Source organism: Motacilla alba, chromosome 29, assembly GCF_015832195.1.
Source record: "Motacilla alba alba isolate MOTALB_02 chromosome 29, Motacilla_alba_V1.0_pri, whole genome shotgun sequence".
In the NCBI taxonomy this organism is placed as follows: Eukaryota; Metazoa; Chordata; class Aves; order Passeriformes; family Motacillidae; genus Motacilla; species Motacilla alba.
The window spans coordinates 980,086-995,591 of NC_052044.1; the positions used below are offsets into that span (position 1 = coordinate 980,086).

At 65.7% G+C, this 15,506-nt stretch overlaps 2 protein-coding genes across 2 annotated transcripts in view; both read left to right on the forward strand.

Moving 5' to 3' along the window:
• Positions 1–2,124, forward strand: part of DDX23 (DEAD-box helicase 23) — a 7,850-nt gene extending 5,726 nt beyond the window's left edge. Inside the window, exons 11-12 of the mRNA XM_038164178.1 lie at positions 1,716–1,858; positions 1,944–2,124. Of these exons, the coding sequence (XP_038020106.1) occupies positions 1,716–1,858; positions 1,944–2,124 (324 nt within the window). The remainder of the gene's footprint in view (positions 1–1,715; positions 1,859–1,943) is intronic.
• Positions 2,027–15,377, forward strand: ADCY6 (adenylate cyclase 6). Its single transcript, XM_038164370.1, has 22 exons — positions 2,027–2,189; positions 3,103–3,937; positions 5,458–5,607; positions 5,695–5,816; positions 5,925–6,036; positions 6,104–6,231; positions 7,016–7,174; positions 7,262–7,403; positions 7,488–7,616; positions 8,062–8,087; positions 8,190–8,337; positions 8,958–9,055; positions 9,132–9,219; positions 9,293–9,409; positions 9,491–9,649; positions 10,818–10,993; positions 11,075–11,104; positions 11,723–11,852; positions 12,232–12,495; positions 13,633–13,837; positions 14,496–14,620; positions 14,708–15,377. Exons 2-22 carry the CDS (start codon positions 3,104–3,106, stop codon positions 14,834–14,836), a joined length of 3,471 nt encoding a protein of 1,156 aa, XP_038020298.1. The 5' UTR covers positions 2,027–2,189; position 3,103; the 3' UTR covers positions 14,837–15,377.
• Positions 15,378–15,506: the final 129 nt, after the last annotated feature.

The window sequence follows — 15,506 nt, forward strand, 5'->3', positions numbered from 1 at the left end:
CGCCCCGTGTCCCCGCCATGCCCACGGTGCTGGCCGGTTCCGGTGCCGCAGCGTCGCCGGACCGGAGGGGCAGACGGGGACCGCGAACCGGGGGGGGGGGGAGACGGGGACCGGGAGCCCCGCGGAGCCCCAGCGTGGGCCCCCCCACCCCCCGCGCGGCGGGACTTCCGCGTGGGGCCGCAGGGACACGGCCCCGCCGGCGGCTCCTAATTAATGATTAATCAGCGCTCCCCGGGGCCCGGCGCCGCCGCTGCGGGGGAGGGAAGGGGGGGGGCACGGGGAGGTTCCGCCACGGCGGGGAGGGCAGGGCCGGTGCCACGGTCACTCGTGGGGGTACCGGGGGGTGGGGAGCGCAGTGAGGGGGGGGCCCTGTGCCAAGCTGGGCATGAGGGTGCGTGGAAATGGGGGGGCGTCTGCAAGGGGGGGTGTGGGTGCAAACAAGGGGGGCTGTGAGTGTGTAAGGGGTGTGTCAGGGTGCGTGCAAGGGGGGCTGCAAGTGTGTAAGGGGTGTGTCAGGGTGTGGGTAAGGGGGGCTGTGAGTGTGTAAGGGGTGGGTCAGGGTCAGGGTGTGTGCAAGAGGGGCTGTGAGTGTGTAAGGGGTGGGTCAGGGTGCAAACAAGGGGGGCTGTGAGTGTGTAAGGGGTGTGTCAGGGTGCGTGCAAGGGGGGCTGCAAGTGTGTAAGGGGTGTGTCAGGGTGTGGGTAAGGGGGGCTGTGAGTGTGTAAGGGGTGGGTCAGGGTGAGGGTGCGTGCAAGAGGGGCTGTGTGTGTGTAAGGGGTGTGTCAGGGTGCAAACAAGGGGGCTGTGTGTAAGGGGTGGATCAGGGTGCAAACAAGGGGGGCTGTGAGTGTGTAAAGGGTGGGTGAGGGTGAGGATGCGTGCAAGAGGGGCTGTGAGTGTGTAAGGGGGGGGTTAGGGTGCGTGCAAGAGGGGCTGTGAGTGTGTAAGGGGTGGGTTAGGGTGCGTGCAAGAGGGGCTGTGAGTGTGTAAGGGGTGGGTTAGGGTGCGTGCAAGAGGGGCTGTGAGTGTGTAAGGGGTGGGTTAGGGTGCGTGCAAGAGGGGCTGTGAGTGTGTAAGGGGTGGAGCGCAGTGAGTGCAAGGGGCTGTGAGTGTGTAAGGGGTGGGTCAGGGTGAGTGCAATGGGGGCTGTGAGTGTGTAAGAGGTGGGTCAGGGTGCGTGCAAGGGGGGCTGTGAGTGTGTAAGGGGGGTATAGTGGGGGTGTGCAAGGACTGTGTGTATGACGGTGGGGGTGGTGTGTGTACGTGTGAAGGTGAGTGTGCAAGGGGTGGGTGTACGTGTGTGTGTGAAGCGTGTGGGGCGTGGGTGAGGGGGTCCGTGCCCCCCTGAGCGTCTGCGTGTGTGCAAGGGCTGCGTGTGCAAGCTGCCTGCGTGCACCCACACCTGCGTGTCCCTGCTGTACCTCAGGGGTTGCACAGGTGTGCGAACACGGGGATTCGTGTGTTTGCACGCACATATAGAGGGGTTTATGCGTGAGTGCATAACGGGGCTGCCTGAGTGTGCAAGGGTGTGCGTGTGCGAGGGCGTGTAACCGTGCAAGGAGGGTGTGTATGTGCAATACCTGTGTGCAGCATGGGGAACGCGTGTGCCAGGGCTTGTGTGTGCGTGTGCAAGGGGACGCGTGTGCGTTGGGGTGTGTGCAAGGCGGCGCAGGGGGATTCGTGTTCGTGCAACACGCGTGTGCCCGGGTGTGCAGAGCCTGCGTGTGCAACGGGGGCACCGGGATGTGCGCGGGGCGGGCACCGGGGGCACGGGGCTGGGTGTGCAAGTGACACGCTCGGGGGGCCCCGCCGCGCGTGTCCCCGCCATGCCGGTGCGGGTGTCCGTGTCCGCGCGCGTGTGCGCGGCCCCGGGGGGTGCGAGTCCGCCCCCACCGCTCCGGGCCGTACCGGGCCGTTCCCGCCGCCGCCGCTGCGCCTTTAAGGCCGCCGGCCGGGAGCGCCCGGGAGCGGATCCGGGCGGGGGGGGGGGGGGGAGGGGGGGCGGGCACCGGCCGGGGCGGGCCGGGGCTGCGCGGCCGCGACCGGGACCGGGGCCGCCACCGCCACCGGGGGCCCGGCCTGGGCGAGATGGGGCGGCGGGAACGCGGCGCGGCCGCCGTGTAGGAGCGGGCGGCGGCGGGGCCGTGGCGGGGCGCGGGGCCCCGCGGCCGGCAGCGCCGGAGGCGGAGGTGAGCGGGGCCGCCCGGGCGCACCGGGAGCGGCGGGAGGGGCTGAGGGGGGGGTGGATCGGGGCGGCGGCGGCGGCGTCGGGGATCGGGACCGGGACCGGGACCGCGATCGGACTGGGACGGCAACTGGGATCAGGGCGGGGGGGCGACACCGGGCCGGGCCCCCGGGCGGCGGGAGCGGTGCGGCCCCGGGGGGCCGCGCGGTACTCGGGGGGGGTCTGGTGCGGCGGGAGCTGCCGGTGCGGTGGGAGCGTCCGGTGCGGCGGCCGGAGGGCGCTGGTGGGTCCCGGTGTACGGGCCGGGCTCGGCGGGGCTCCCGTGCCCGAAGCGGGGAGGGAGGGGAGGGAGGGGAGGAGGGAGGCGGCCGCCGCCACCGGGGCCGGCCCTTCCCGGTGGCCGTTCTCCACCGCCGCTCGCCCGGAGCAGGGACCGGCTGCCACGTCCCGGCTGGTTCCCGGTGCCCCGGGGCGGCCGTGCCCGGTAAAACGCGTTGGCCGCCGTTCAAGACAAACAGGGCCGGGACGCCCGGGTCGGTCCCAGCTTTGTCGCAGGTCGCTGCACCGGGAAGGGCGGGCTCAGAGCGGCCTCGGCAGGGCCACGCACCGGGCACCAGGACACTGGGCACCGGGACAACGGGAACCCGACACCGGGAACCCAGCGCTGCGCACCAGGATTCTGGCACCGGGCGCCCAGCACGGGACACTGGGGCACCGGGAACCCAGCGCTGGCCGTTCCCACAGGGCCCATGGGGGCAGTGGGAGAGCCGAGACGTGGGCTCTGCATCCCCAGGCTGGTGGTGGGGACATCAGGACCCTCCGCTCCTTGCACGGCCTTGCACCCCCGTGCACACCGGGGCCCCTGTTGGGGTGTCAGGGTGGGGGACCAAGCGCTGACCCCTCCTCGGTGCCCACAGCATGTCGTGGTTCAGCGGCATCCTGGTGCCCAAGGTGGACGAGCGGAAGACGGCATGGGGGGAGCGCAACGGCAAGAAGGGCCCCCGGCCCCGAGCCGGCCTCTGTGGCCCCCGCTACATGAGCTGCCTGCAGGACCCTGAGATGGAGCGGGGTGCGGGACCCCCCCGGGGGCTACGCTGCACTTGGCAGGAGGATCACTACGGCAAGAAGGGGCCCGCGGGCGACCTGGGACTCAAATCGGTGGACACGGGCTTGGAGGACGGCGAGGCCAAGGGGCCGAAGGGAGCCGGGGGACATGGGGGGCGGCCGTCGGCCGGCGAGTGCTGGCGGCGCCTGCTCCAGGTTTTCCGCTCCAAACGCTTCCAGTCGGCCAAACTGGAGCGGCTTTACCAGCGCTACTTCTTCCAGATGAACCAGAGCAGCCTGACGGTGCTGATGGGAGTGCTGGTGCTGGTTTGCGGGGTGATGCTGCTCTTCCTCTGCCTGCCCGGTGCCCCCCACGTGCCGGCGGCCGCCGCGCTGGCCGGTGCCACGGCGCTGTTCCTGCTCCTCATGGTGCTGTGCAGTCGCAGCGCTTTCCCCCAGGACTACATGTGGGTGGTGAGCTACGTGGTGCTGGGGCTGCTGGCCGGGGTGCAGGCACTGGGGACAGTGGCCGTGGCTCCCCGAAGCGCAGCCGAGGGCGTTTGGTGGAGCGTTTTTTTCATCTACATCACCTACACGCTGCTGCCCGTGCGGATGCGGGCGGCCGTGCTGGCCGGGGTCCTGCTCTCCACCCTGCACCTTGCCATCGCCTGGCACCGCAACGCTGCCGACCCCTTCGTCTGGAAGCAGGTAAGGGACACACCTGAGAGGGGCTGAGCCCCGGGGGGGGGTCCCGCCTACCTGCAGGTGGGACCTCCCATCCCTGAATCCCGCTCTGCTAACATGGGATTTTTTTTTTTTTTTTTTTTTTTGCGCTTGATGTTTCTGCTGGTGGAAAGTTCTAGATGCAGGAGGGGCCCCTTGGCTGCCCGGGGATAGGGGGCCCCGGGGGAGGTTCCATGCTGGGGTCTCGTGGTGGGGCGGGGTGGGCCCCTCATCCCGGCACAGACCCGCCATTGTGGGCTGCACCGGGAGGAAGGGGCACCCACAAAGCCCCCGTTGTGGGGTTGGCGGAAACCCCCGAGGAGGGACGCAAGTCCAGGGCACCAGGGCAGGGGAGTGGCCGTCACCCAGGGGGGCTGGGACACTGCCAGTGTCCCCTGTCCTGCCTCTCTGAGGCGGTGGGTGCTCCCAGAGGGGTGCTGCTCGCACAGGGGGTGCAGAGGGGCGTCCCCCATCCCTGGGGCCCAGTGTTCCCGGCCCCAGCAGCTCCCCCTCCTTGGGCAGAGCCGCTCGTCACCGTCACCCTCGCCCTGCCTGGCCAGGGCCAGGGCCACGTGCCGTCCCCGCGGGGCACAGGGCGAGGAACACAATGACATCCGAGGCCAGCGGGGTCACGGGAAGGGCCGCCCCGCTGGGGAGGGTTCACCCCTTCAGGGCAGGAGCGATGGGGCTCCGGGGGGATGCGGTGGGGCCGGGGAGGGGATATGAGGCCTCTGCTCCCAGTGTCCCAGTGTGCTGGAGCGCTATAAATAGCCCTGGCCCCGCTCCCGGGGGATGGGGACGGGGGAAACCGCAGCTCCCTCCGCAGTCATCTCTGCTTTCTGACTTCCTCTGCTTCCCGAGGGCGTCCCCATGACCCCCATGCTCCAGGACCCCATGTACCCCTGGCTCTTGTATCCTCAGATCCCCCCTGCTCTGGTTTTCTACATCCCCACATCCCCATGTTACCCCCACCCTGGCTCTCCAGGTCCTCCACACTCACCCTATGCATGTCCCCTGTGTCCCCAAGTCCTCTCTGCCACCCTACCCTGTGTCCCCAAGCCCCTATGATCCCCCTGCCCAGTGTCCTGAGGCCCCCGTGATCCCCCTACCCTGTGTCCCCTTTGCTCCCCCTACCCTGTGTCCCCATGTCCCCTTTGCCCCCCATCTTGTGTCCCCACGTCCCTGCATCCCCTGTTCCCTAGTTTCTCACAGCCCCAAGTCCCCCATGCCCCTGCAGTCCCCTTGCCCTGTTTCCCCATGTCCTTTGGTGCCCCACATCCCCCTGACCCTGTCCCCTGCACCCTCCTTGTCCTGTGTCCCAGAACCCCCTGTCCTCCTGCCTCGAGCCCCCGTGTTCCCATACCCACACCCCCCTCCTTGCAGCCCCCTCTCCTCCCCTTAGCAGCACCCGCCATACCAAAGCCAAGGTTCTGCGCTGCGGACAAGGGTGGCAGAGCTGGCTGGGGGTCCTTGGGTGGTCTCACTGAGCCCACCTCCCTCCCCAGCTCAGCGCCAATGCCCTGATCTTCCTCTGCACCAACGTGGTGGGGGTCTGCACCCACTACCCGGCCGAGGTGTCGCAGCGCCAGGCCTTCCAGGAGACCCGCGGCTACATCCAGGCGCGCCTGCACCTCCAGCGGGAGAACCGTCAGCAGGTGGGACGGGGGATCCCGGGGGTCCACGTGCTGAGCTGGGGGTCCAGCAGCACCCCGGCCGTGCTGACGGGACTGCTGTGGCTGCAGGAGCGGCTGCTGCTGTCAGTGCTGCCACAGCACGTGGCCATGGAGATGAAGGAGGACATCAACACCAAGAAGGAGGACATGATGTTCCACAAGATCTACATCCAGAAGCATGACAACGTCAGGTACTGTGGGGACGGGGCCACGGGCGAGCTTTGGGGGAGGCATCGCCAGGGGAGGGTGTCTGGGGCAGCGTGTGGGCCATCCCCAGCCCGTGCCCTTCCTCATGGCAGCATCCTCTTCGCGGACATCGAGGGCTTCACCAGCCTGGCCTCGCAGTGCACGGCCCAGGAGCTGGTGATGACACTCAACGAGCTCTTCGCCCGCTTTGACAAGCTGGCTGCGGTGAGTGGAGGGGCTGGGGGATTTTGGGGGGGTCCTGGAGCCCTCCTAACCTGCTCGTGCCCCCCAGGAGAACCACTGCCTGCGCATCAAGATCCTGGGGGACTGCTACTACTGCGTGTCGGGGCTGCCGGAGGCGCGCGGGGACCACGCTCACTGCTGCGTGGAGATGGGCGTGGACATGATCGAGGCCATCTCGTGAGTGGGGCAGAGCCGGGGGCTGTGCCCGTCCCCAGTGCCACCACAGCTTGGGGGGCTGCACGTGTCCCTGCTGTGCCCATCCCCGTGGCTGGCACATCTCCGGTGCCACCACAATTTGGGGGGGGCTGCACACCAGCCCTGGTGCTGGTGTGTCCCCAGTGCCATCACAGTACGGGGGGCTGTGCCCATCTCCTGGGCTGGCATGTCCCAAGTGCCACCACAACCCTGAGGAGCTGTGTCTGGTACTGGTGTGTCCCTGGTGCCACTGAAGCTTGGGGGGGGGGGGGGCTTGCAATTTTGGCAAGTCCCAGATGCCACCACAGCTTGGGGGACAGGTCCCGTTTCTGGTGCTGGCACATTCCCAGTACACAGCAGTCTGGGTCACAGTGCCATGGGGTGCTTGAAGGTGCCATGAGGTGCCTGAGGGTGCCATGGGGTGCTTGAGGGTGCCATAGGGTGCTTGGGGGTGCCATGGAGGGTCCCATGGGGTGCTTGAGGGTGCCATAGAGAGTGCCATGGGGTGCCATAGAGAGTGCCATGGGGTGCCACAGGGTGCCATGGAGTGCTTGGGGGTGCCATAGAGAGTGCCATGGGGTGCTTCAGGGTGGGGGTGCTTGGGGGTGCCATGGGGTGCCTGGATGGGCCATGGTGCCTCAGGTGCCTGTGAGTGCTGTGGTGCCTGGGAATCCTGAAAGGCCAAGGGATGCTTGGGGATGCCTTGAGGCACCCGGGGGGGCCATGGAGTGCTGAGGGGGTGACACGGTGCCGGTCCCACCCGCAGGCTGGTGCGTGAGGTGACGGGGGTGAACGTGAACATGCGTGTGGGCATCCACAGCGGGCGGGTTCACTGCGGCGTCCTGGGGCTGCGCAAGTGGCAGTTCGATGTCTGGTCCAACGATGTCACCCTCGCCAACCACATGGAAGCGGGCGGCAAAGCCGGGTGAGCTGGGCGGGGGGGCTGGGCTGGGGGCTGGGGTGGGGGGCACTGGGCAGGGAGGGCTCAGCACCTTCATTCCGCCGTCCCCAGGCGCATCCACATCACCTGGGCAACGCTGCAGTACCTGAACGGGGACTATGAGGTGGAGCCGGGCCACGGGGGCGAGCGCAACGCCTACCTCAAGGAGCACAACATCGAGACCTTCCTCATTGTCGGCTGCAGCCAGAAGCGCGTGAGTTGGGGGGGGGTCGTCTGAGGGGCAGCGGGGGTGCAGGCAAGCTGGGGTCACCCCCCTCATGGCCGCGTCACCCTGCAGAAGGAGGAGAAAGCCATCCTGGCCAAGCTGCAGCGCACTCGTGCCAACTCCACCGAGGGGCTGGTGCCACGCTGGGTGCCCGAGCGCTCCTTCTCCCGCACCAAGGACTCCAAGGCCTTCCGGCAGATGGTGAGCAGCCCCGGGCAGGGCACTGGCACAGGGACCTTCACCACGGTGCTATCAGCCGCCCGCTGCTCTTCCGTGGCTGTCGGTGGCTTCCCCAGCCCTGCCCGCAGTCCTCGTGGCTTCCTCTGCTGCCTGCGGGCCTCAGGGAGCTCCTGGGTGGCCCCTGGCGCTCAGCAGACCTTGGAGATCCTCCTTGTTCTCACCAGTCCTGGGCACCCTCAGAGGTCTCCCATCCTCACTGGTGTTAGACAGCCCCCCATGGCCCCTCCATCCTCCCTTTGCAGACCCCTGGGACCTTCTTGTCCTTGCCAAAAACCCTTGGGGACCCCCCCCTGTGCCATTTACCCCTGGAACTCTGTCCCCCATCCTGGGTGACCCGTCTCCTTGTCACTCACGAGGGTTGCCCCCATCCTGTCAGTGTCTCTGACACCCCCCTTGTGTCTCCCAGGGCATCGATGACTCCAGCAAGGACAAGTAAGTGCTCCCATGCTGGGCTGCCGGGGTGGGGGTCGTGACCAGCCCCTCCCTGGGGCAGAGCTGGGAGCCTGGGAGGGTCCTGACACCCCCATTCCCCAGCCGTGGTGCCCAGGAGGCCCTCAACCCTGAGGACGAGGTGGATGAGTTCCTGAGCCGGGCCATCGACGCCCGCAGCATCGACCAGCTCCGCAAGGACCACGTCAAGAAGTTCCTGCTCACCTTCCAGACCCCTGAGCTGGAGAAGAAGGTTGGGGGACCCTCTGTTCCCTTTGTTCTGGACCCACCATTCCGTCTGTCTCTTGAAGTCCCCTCTGCCCTGGCCTCATCAGCATCTTTGTCCTCTCTTCCCATGTCTCCTCCATCCCTTGGAGTCTTCTCTGTGCTGGTTTCATGGTCCATCCACCTTCTCAACCTCATCCCCCTCCATTCCATCCCCTGGGGTCCCCCCTGTCCCCTCCCATCCCCTGGGCTCCCCTCCCTACATCCCATTCCCTGCATCCCTGGAATCCCCTCCATCCCATGCCTCAGGGTGTTCCTGTCCACCTTTTCCCCACCCTCTGGGGTCCCCCCCTTTCCCTCCATCCCAGTTCTTGCATCCCCTGGGGGGATGTCCCCCTTTTCCCCACCCTTTAGGGTTGCCCTTGACCCCCTCCATCCCACCCCCTGGGATGTCCCCAGTCCCCCTTCATCTGCATCCCTTGGGGTCCTCTCATTTTCCTCCATCCCGTCCCCCAGGTTCCCCCCGTTCCCCTCCAGCCCATTCATGGGTGTCCCCTCAGTCCCACCTCCATTCTTCCCTTGGGATCCCCCTGAAGTTCCTGGGGTCCCCCCTCTCTCCATCCAACCGTCCCACCTCCGTCTCCTCAGTACTCCAAGAAGGTCGATGACCGTTTTGGTGGCTATGTGGCCTGTACCCTCCTCGTCTTCTGCTTCATCTGCTGCCTCCAGATCCTGGTGTTCCCCCAGTAAGTGCTGCAGCCCCCCCCCCAAATACCAGCTCTGATCCCCCAACCCCATCGCTCACCTCCCACCTCTCCCCAGCTCCTCGCTGATGCTCGGGGTCTACGTCAGCATCTTCATCCTCCTTGCTGCCATCCTCTTCATCTGTGCCATCTACTCCTGCGTCACTGTGAGTACCTGAGGGCTGGGAGGGTTTTTGGGGGGCTCGGCCGTGCCTGACAGGCTCCTTGGTGCCCCCCCAGGTCTTCCCCATCGTCCTGCAGCAGCTCTCCCGTGGCATCGTCCAGTCCCGTGCCCGCAGCACCGGCATCGCCATCTTCACCATCCTCCTCGTCTTCATCGCTGCCTTCGTCAACATGGTAGGGTCACGGGGGTCTGGGGGGTTTTGGGGGGGCTGTGGGGAGCTGTGGGACACCGGCTCACCCCTCTGGCCCCCCCAGTTCTCCTGCAGCCGCGTGGCCCTGCGGGACTGTGCCGCCCGTGAGCTCAACGTCACCCCCGGGTCCGTGGGGCCCTGCCAGCTCCGCGCCCTCAACTTCTCCCTGGGCACCCCCGCGGGCTCCTGCCATGGTGACGGGCTGGCCTGTGACTTCCCCGAGGTGAGTGGCCCTGGGCACCGCCTGGCACAGGGCACGGTGCCCACAGGGGTCCCTGCTGGTGCCAAGTCCTCCCTGGGTGCTGGCAGAGGGTCCCCATGGGTGCATTGTCCCCAAACATGCTGGCACAGGCTCCCTGAGGATGCAGGGTGCTGGAATGAGGTCCCTGCAGGCACTGTGTCCCCAAGGATGCTGGCACAGGGTCCCAGAGGGTTCAGTGTCCCTCAGAGTGCTGGCACTGGGGCGCAGTGTGCCAGCACAGGGTTCCCACACACACGGGGCGCTGGAACAGGTCGCTCGGGTCCAAGGTCCTCAGTGGGTGCTGGCACTGAGCCCTTGAGGTTGCTGGGTGCTGGCACAGTGTCCCCAGGGGTGCAAGGTCCCTGTGGGCGTGGGGAGGTGCTGGGATTCCTGGGGTGCTGCAGGAGTTCCACGGGTGCTGCAGGGTTCCCAAGGGTGCCATCCAGTGTTCCTGAGGTGCTGCAGGGGTTCCTGGGATGCTGTCTGGTGTTACTGGGGTGCTGCAGGAGTTCCAGGGGTGCTGCAGGGTTCCCAAGGGTGCCATCCAGTGTCCCCAGGGTGCTGCAGGGGGTCCTGGAATGCTGTCTGGGATTACTGGGGTGCTGCAGGTGTTCCAGGGGTCCCAGTTGGTGTTCCCAGGGCGCCATTCAGGGTTCCTGGGGTACCATCCATGGTTCTTGGGTGCCATCTGGGGTTCTTGGGGTGCTTCAGGAGTCCTGTGGTGCTGGCTAGTGTTTCCAGGGGTGCCATGTGGGATTCCCAGTCTGCTGCAGGGGTTACTGGGGTGCTGCAGAGTTCCCACGGGTGCAGAGTTCCCCATCCTGGGGGGGGGGGGGGGGGGGGGGGGGGGGGGGCTGGGGTTCCTGGAGTGGCATCTGGGGTTCCCAGTGTGCTGCAGAGGTTCCTGGGGTGCCATCAGGGATTTCCAGGAGTGCCTGCCTGTACTCTCAGGGGTGTCTGCCAGTATTCCCAGGGTGCCATCCAGCATTCCAGGGGTGCTCTCCAGAGTTCCTAGGGTGCTGCAGGGGTTCCTGGAATGCCAGTCCTGGTTCCTGGGGTGCCATCTGGGGTTCCCAGGCTGCTGCAAAGATCCCAGGGGTGCCATCTGCTGTTCCTGGGGTGCTGCTGCATCCCACCATGTGCTCCCCAGTACTTCAGCTACAGCGTGGTGCTGAGCCTGCTGGCCTGCTCCGTCTTCCTGCACATCAGTAGCATCGGGAAGCTGCTGCTCATGGTGGGCATCGAGGCCACGTTCCTGCTGCTGGTGGAGGGGCCTCACGCTGCCCTCTTTGACAACGCCGACCTGCTGGTCCTGGCCAACGCCCTGTGAGTGCCCCCGGTCCCCCAGGGGTCCCCACCTTGGAGCCGTGTCCCCACCCCACTGACCCCTGGCTCCTGTCCCCACAGGCCCCCCTTCAACGTGACCCAGGGAGAGTGGTGAGTGGGAAACTGGAGCCAGTGGGGACCTGGGTGTAGGGGTGTGAGGGTGGGCAGAAGCAGGAGGGTCCCTTGGGGGTCTATGCTGCAGCTCGGGGAGGTGGGTACAGCCTCAGGGTCTCTGGTGTGGGTTCAGCTTTGGGGTCTGGGTGCAAATTTGGGGCTCCTTTGGGTGGGTGAGTGGATCTTTGGGGTCTACCATGCAGATTTAGGGTCCTTGGGATGGGAAGGTGAATGTTTGGGGTCTGGATGCAGCTTTGGGGTCCCTGAAGGGGGTGAGTGCATCTTGGAGGTCTGGGTGGAGGTTTTGGGTCTCTTGGATGAGTGGGTGAATCTTTGGGGTTGGGTGCATGTTTGGGGTTCCCCTGGGCACGTGGGCACACACCTGGACGCACCTGGGCACACCTGGGCACACCTGGGGGCACGTGGGCACACACCTGGGGGCACCTGGACACACCTGGGCCCTGGGTGGGTGAGTGGGAACTTTGGAGTCTGAGTGCAGATTTGGTGTCCGTGGTCTGGGTGGGTGGATCTTTGGGGTCTGGGTGCAGTTTGGGATCTCTGGGTGGGCAGGGACAGATCCCCCAGCCCACCTCAGGGGTCCTCGGGGTCCTGCAGCCCGGCAGAGGGGAAGGTGGCCCTGCGCTACGTGACCCCCGTGGTCCTGGCCGTGTTCGCGCTCGCCCTGTACCTGCACGCGCAGCAGGTCGAGTCCACCGCCCGCCTCGACTTCCTCTGGAAGCTCCAGGTATGACCAAGGTGTGGGGAGGGCTGGGAATGACCCCTTTTCCTGCATCCTGAGACTGGGACCCACCCCCTCCCTGCACCCCAGGACTGGGGTGACCATGGGGCTGGGACCAACCCTTTCCCCACACCCCAGGACTGGGGTGACCATGGGGCTGGGGACAACCATTTCCCTGCACCCCAGGACTGGGGTGACCATGGGGCTGGGGACAACCCGCTCTCCACACCCCAGGACTGGGGTGACCATGGGGCTGGGGACAACCCGCTCTCCACACCCCAGGACTGGGGTGACCATGGGGCTGGAATCAGCCCCCTCCCCACACCCTGATGCCGGGGCAGCCGTGGGGTCCTGCGGCATCTCCCACCTGGCTCTGTGCCCACAGGCAACGGGCGAGAAGGAGGAGATGGAGGAGCTGCAGGCCTACAACCGGCGGCTGCTGCACAACATCCTGCCCAAGGACGTGGCCGCGCACTTTCTGGCGCGGGAGCGGCGCAACGACGAGCTCTACTACCAGTCCTGCGAGTGCGTGGCCGTCATGTTTGCCTCCATCAGCAACTTCTCCGAGTTCTACGTGGAGCTGGAGGCCAACAACGAGGGTGTGGAGTGTCTGCGGCTGCTCAACGAGATCATCGCTGACTTCGATGAGGTGCTGGGGCAGAGAAGGGGCAAGGGGGTGAAGTGCACAGGGATGGGGCGCAGCGGGTGGGGTTCACGGGGTGCTGGAGAGGCTGTGGAGCAGCGGGGATGAGGAACAGGATGTACTTCATCCTTGGAGGAGCCACGGAGCAGCTCTCATGGAGCCACAGGAAGGGTGCAGGGTGTGCTGGAGAGGCTGTGGAGCAGCAGGGATGAGGAACCAGGATGTACTTCATCCTTGGAGGAGCCATGGAGCAGCTCTCGTGGAGCCACAGGAACGGTTGTAGGGCGTGCTGGAGAGGCTGTGGAGCAGCAGGGATGAGGTTGTGGTCCAGGGGATGTGGTCACGGGGTCATGGGAACACAGTGGAGCAGCGGGGATGAGGAACCAGGATGTATTTCATCCTTGGAGAAGCCACGGAGCAGCTCTCATGGAGCCACAGGAAGGGTGCAGGGTGTGCTGGAGAGGCTGTGGAGCAACAGGGATGAGGTTGTGGTCCAGGGGATGTGGTCACGGGGTCATGGGAACACAGTGGAGCAGCGGGGATGAGGAACCAGGATGTACTTCATCCTTGGAGAAGCCACGGAGCAGCTCTCGTGGAGCCACAGGAACGGTTGTAGGGCCTGCTGGAGAGGCTGTGGAGCAGCATGGATGGAGTGCACAAGGATGAGGTGCAGGAAGATGGGGTGTTGGAGAGGCTGTGGAATGCCAGGTTTGGCGACAGGGTGCAGGAGATGGTGTGCAGGGGTGCTGGAGAAGCTGTGGAGCACCGTGGATGAGGATGGGGTGCAGGGGTTGCAACAGCCACAGGTTGCAGGAGAGGCTGTGGAGCACCACGGATGAGGTGCAAGATGGGATGCACCAGGTATGGAGAGCCTGCAGAGCCCCATATTTGGGACAGGATGCAGGAGGTGGTGTGCAGGGGGTGTGGCAGGGGTTGTAGAATGCCATGGAGGAGGTTGGGGTGCAGGGGATGTGGTCTTGGGGTGCTGGAGAGGCTGCGGAGCAGAATTTGTGGAGCCACAGCGCCGGGTGCTGGAAAAGCCACGGAACAGCATTCACAGAGCCACGGGACGGGGTGCAGGATTCGGGGTACCCATCGCCCCGTCGAGGCGCTGCGGGGGTGACCCCAGCCCGTCCCCCCCAGATCATCAGCGAGCAGAAGTACCGGCAGCTGGAGAAGATCAAGACCATCGGCAGCACCTACATGGCGGCATCGGGGCTCAACGCGGCCACCTACGACCGCGAGGGCCGGAGCCACATCGCAGCGCTGGCCGACTACGCCATGCACCTGATGGAGCAGATGAAGTACATCAACGAGCACTCCTTCAACAACTTCCAGATGAAGATTGGTGAGCCTTTGCACGCCCCTTGCACGCCCCTCTGCACCTCCAGCCAGCCCACGCTGTTGTTTATGGCTTTGTGCTGGCGGCTCTTGCACCCCGTTTTCCTCTCTCACCCCCATCCCCTTCCCAATCACCTCTTCTTTTTCACTTTCATCCCCCATTTTCCTCTCTCACCCTCCTTTTCCTTTTATATCCCCTTTTCTCCCCTCCTGCCCTTTTTCACCTCTTGTCCCCCTTTTCCCCCCTCACCTGTCCTTTCCCCTCACCCCTTCTTTTCCAATCTTTCCCTCCTTTTCCAATCTCACCCCCACCCCTTCTTTTCCCCCTCACCTCCCCTTTCCCCCTCACCTCCCCTTTTTCCCCTCCACATTCCTCTTTTCCCTGTCACTCTCTCCTTTTCCAATCTCACCCTCACCCCTTCTTTTCCCCCCTCACCTCTCCCTCCCCGTCTCACCTCCCCTTTTTCCCTCTCACCTCCCCTTTCCCCTCTCACCTCCCCTTTCCCCCTCACTTCCCCATTTTCCCCTCCACATTCCTCTTTTCCCTGTCACTCCCTCCTTTTCCCATCTCACCCCCCACCCCTTCTTTTCCTCCCTCACTCCTCTTTTCCCCTCTTCCCCGAGTGTGGGGGTGGTCCCTGACTCTCAACCCCGTCCCTCCCCAGGCCTGAACATGGGCCCGGTGGTCGCAGGGGTCATTGGGGCTCGCAAGCCCCAGTACGACATTTGGGGCAACACCGTCAACGTCTCGAGTCGCATGGACAGCACCGGGGTCCCCGACCGCATCCAGGTCAGTCAGGGGGGTGGGAGGGACACGGGACACACGCCCAGAGACCCCCAAAAGTGCCCCCCTTACTCCTGTGTCCCCTCCCTCCAGGTGACAACAGACCTGTACCAGGTGCTGGCTGCCAAGGGCTACGTGTTGGAGTGCCGGGGGCTGGTCAAGGTCAAGGGCAAGGGGGAGATGACCACCTACTTCCTCAATGCGGGCCCTGGGGGTAGTTAGGGGGGGTCCCCACGGTGTCCCCCCACGCCGGGGACTCCCCCAGCCTGTGCCGAGCTCAGGCGAAAAAAAAAAAAAAAAAAAGGAAAAATCCCCAAATACACGTATTTAAAAATAAAAAGGGAGAAATAGACACAAGGAGGTGGTTGGGGGGTGTGGGGAGGTAAACCTGTGCCCCCCCCACCTCCGCGGGTGTTTTAGGGGGTGTTTCCCAGCCCTGCACCGGGGTGTTTTTTGGGGGGGGGGGTGTCATGGTTACCCCCCATCCCTTTGCTGAACCCCCCATGTGCCAAAGAGGGGAGATGGGCCCCCCCCACCCCCCCAGAAAAGGGACTGCAGGGGGTTTTGGGGGCGGGGGGGGTCCCCAGCCCCCTCCATGTGCCAAATTGAAGTGCCGCCTGCGGGGGTGGGGAGGCGCAGGCCCAGCATCTCCGCAGCCCCCTCACCCCCCGGGGGTCCCAGCTCCCTCCGGGGGGGCTGTGGCGGGGAGGGGGGGGGGAAAGACCCTCCCCCTTTTAAATGCAAAAAAAACCTAATGAAGTGACTTTTTTTTTTCTTTTCTTTTCTTTTCTTTTTTTTTTTTTTTTGAAGCAGTTTTGGGGTGGGGGGGGGCTCAGCCCGGGGGGAGTGGGGGGGGGGGGACACTGGCCCCCTCACCCCAGCGCAGACCTGA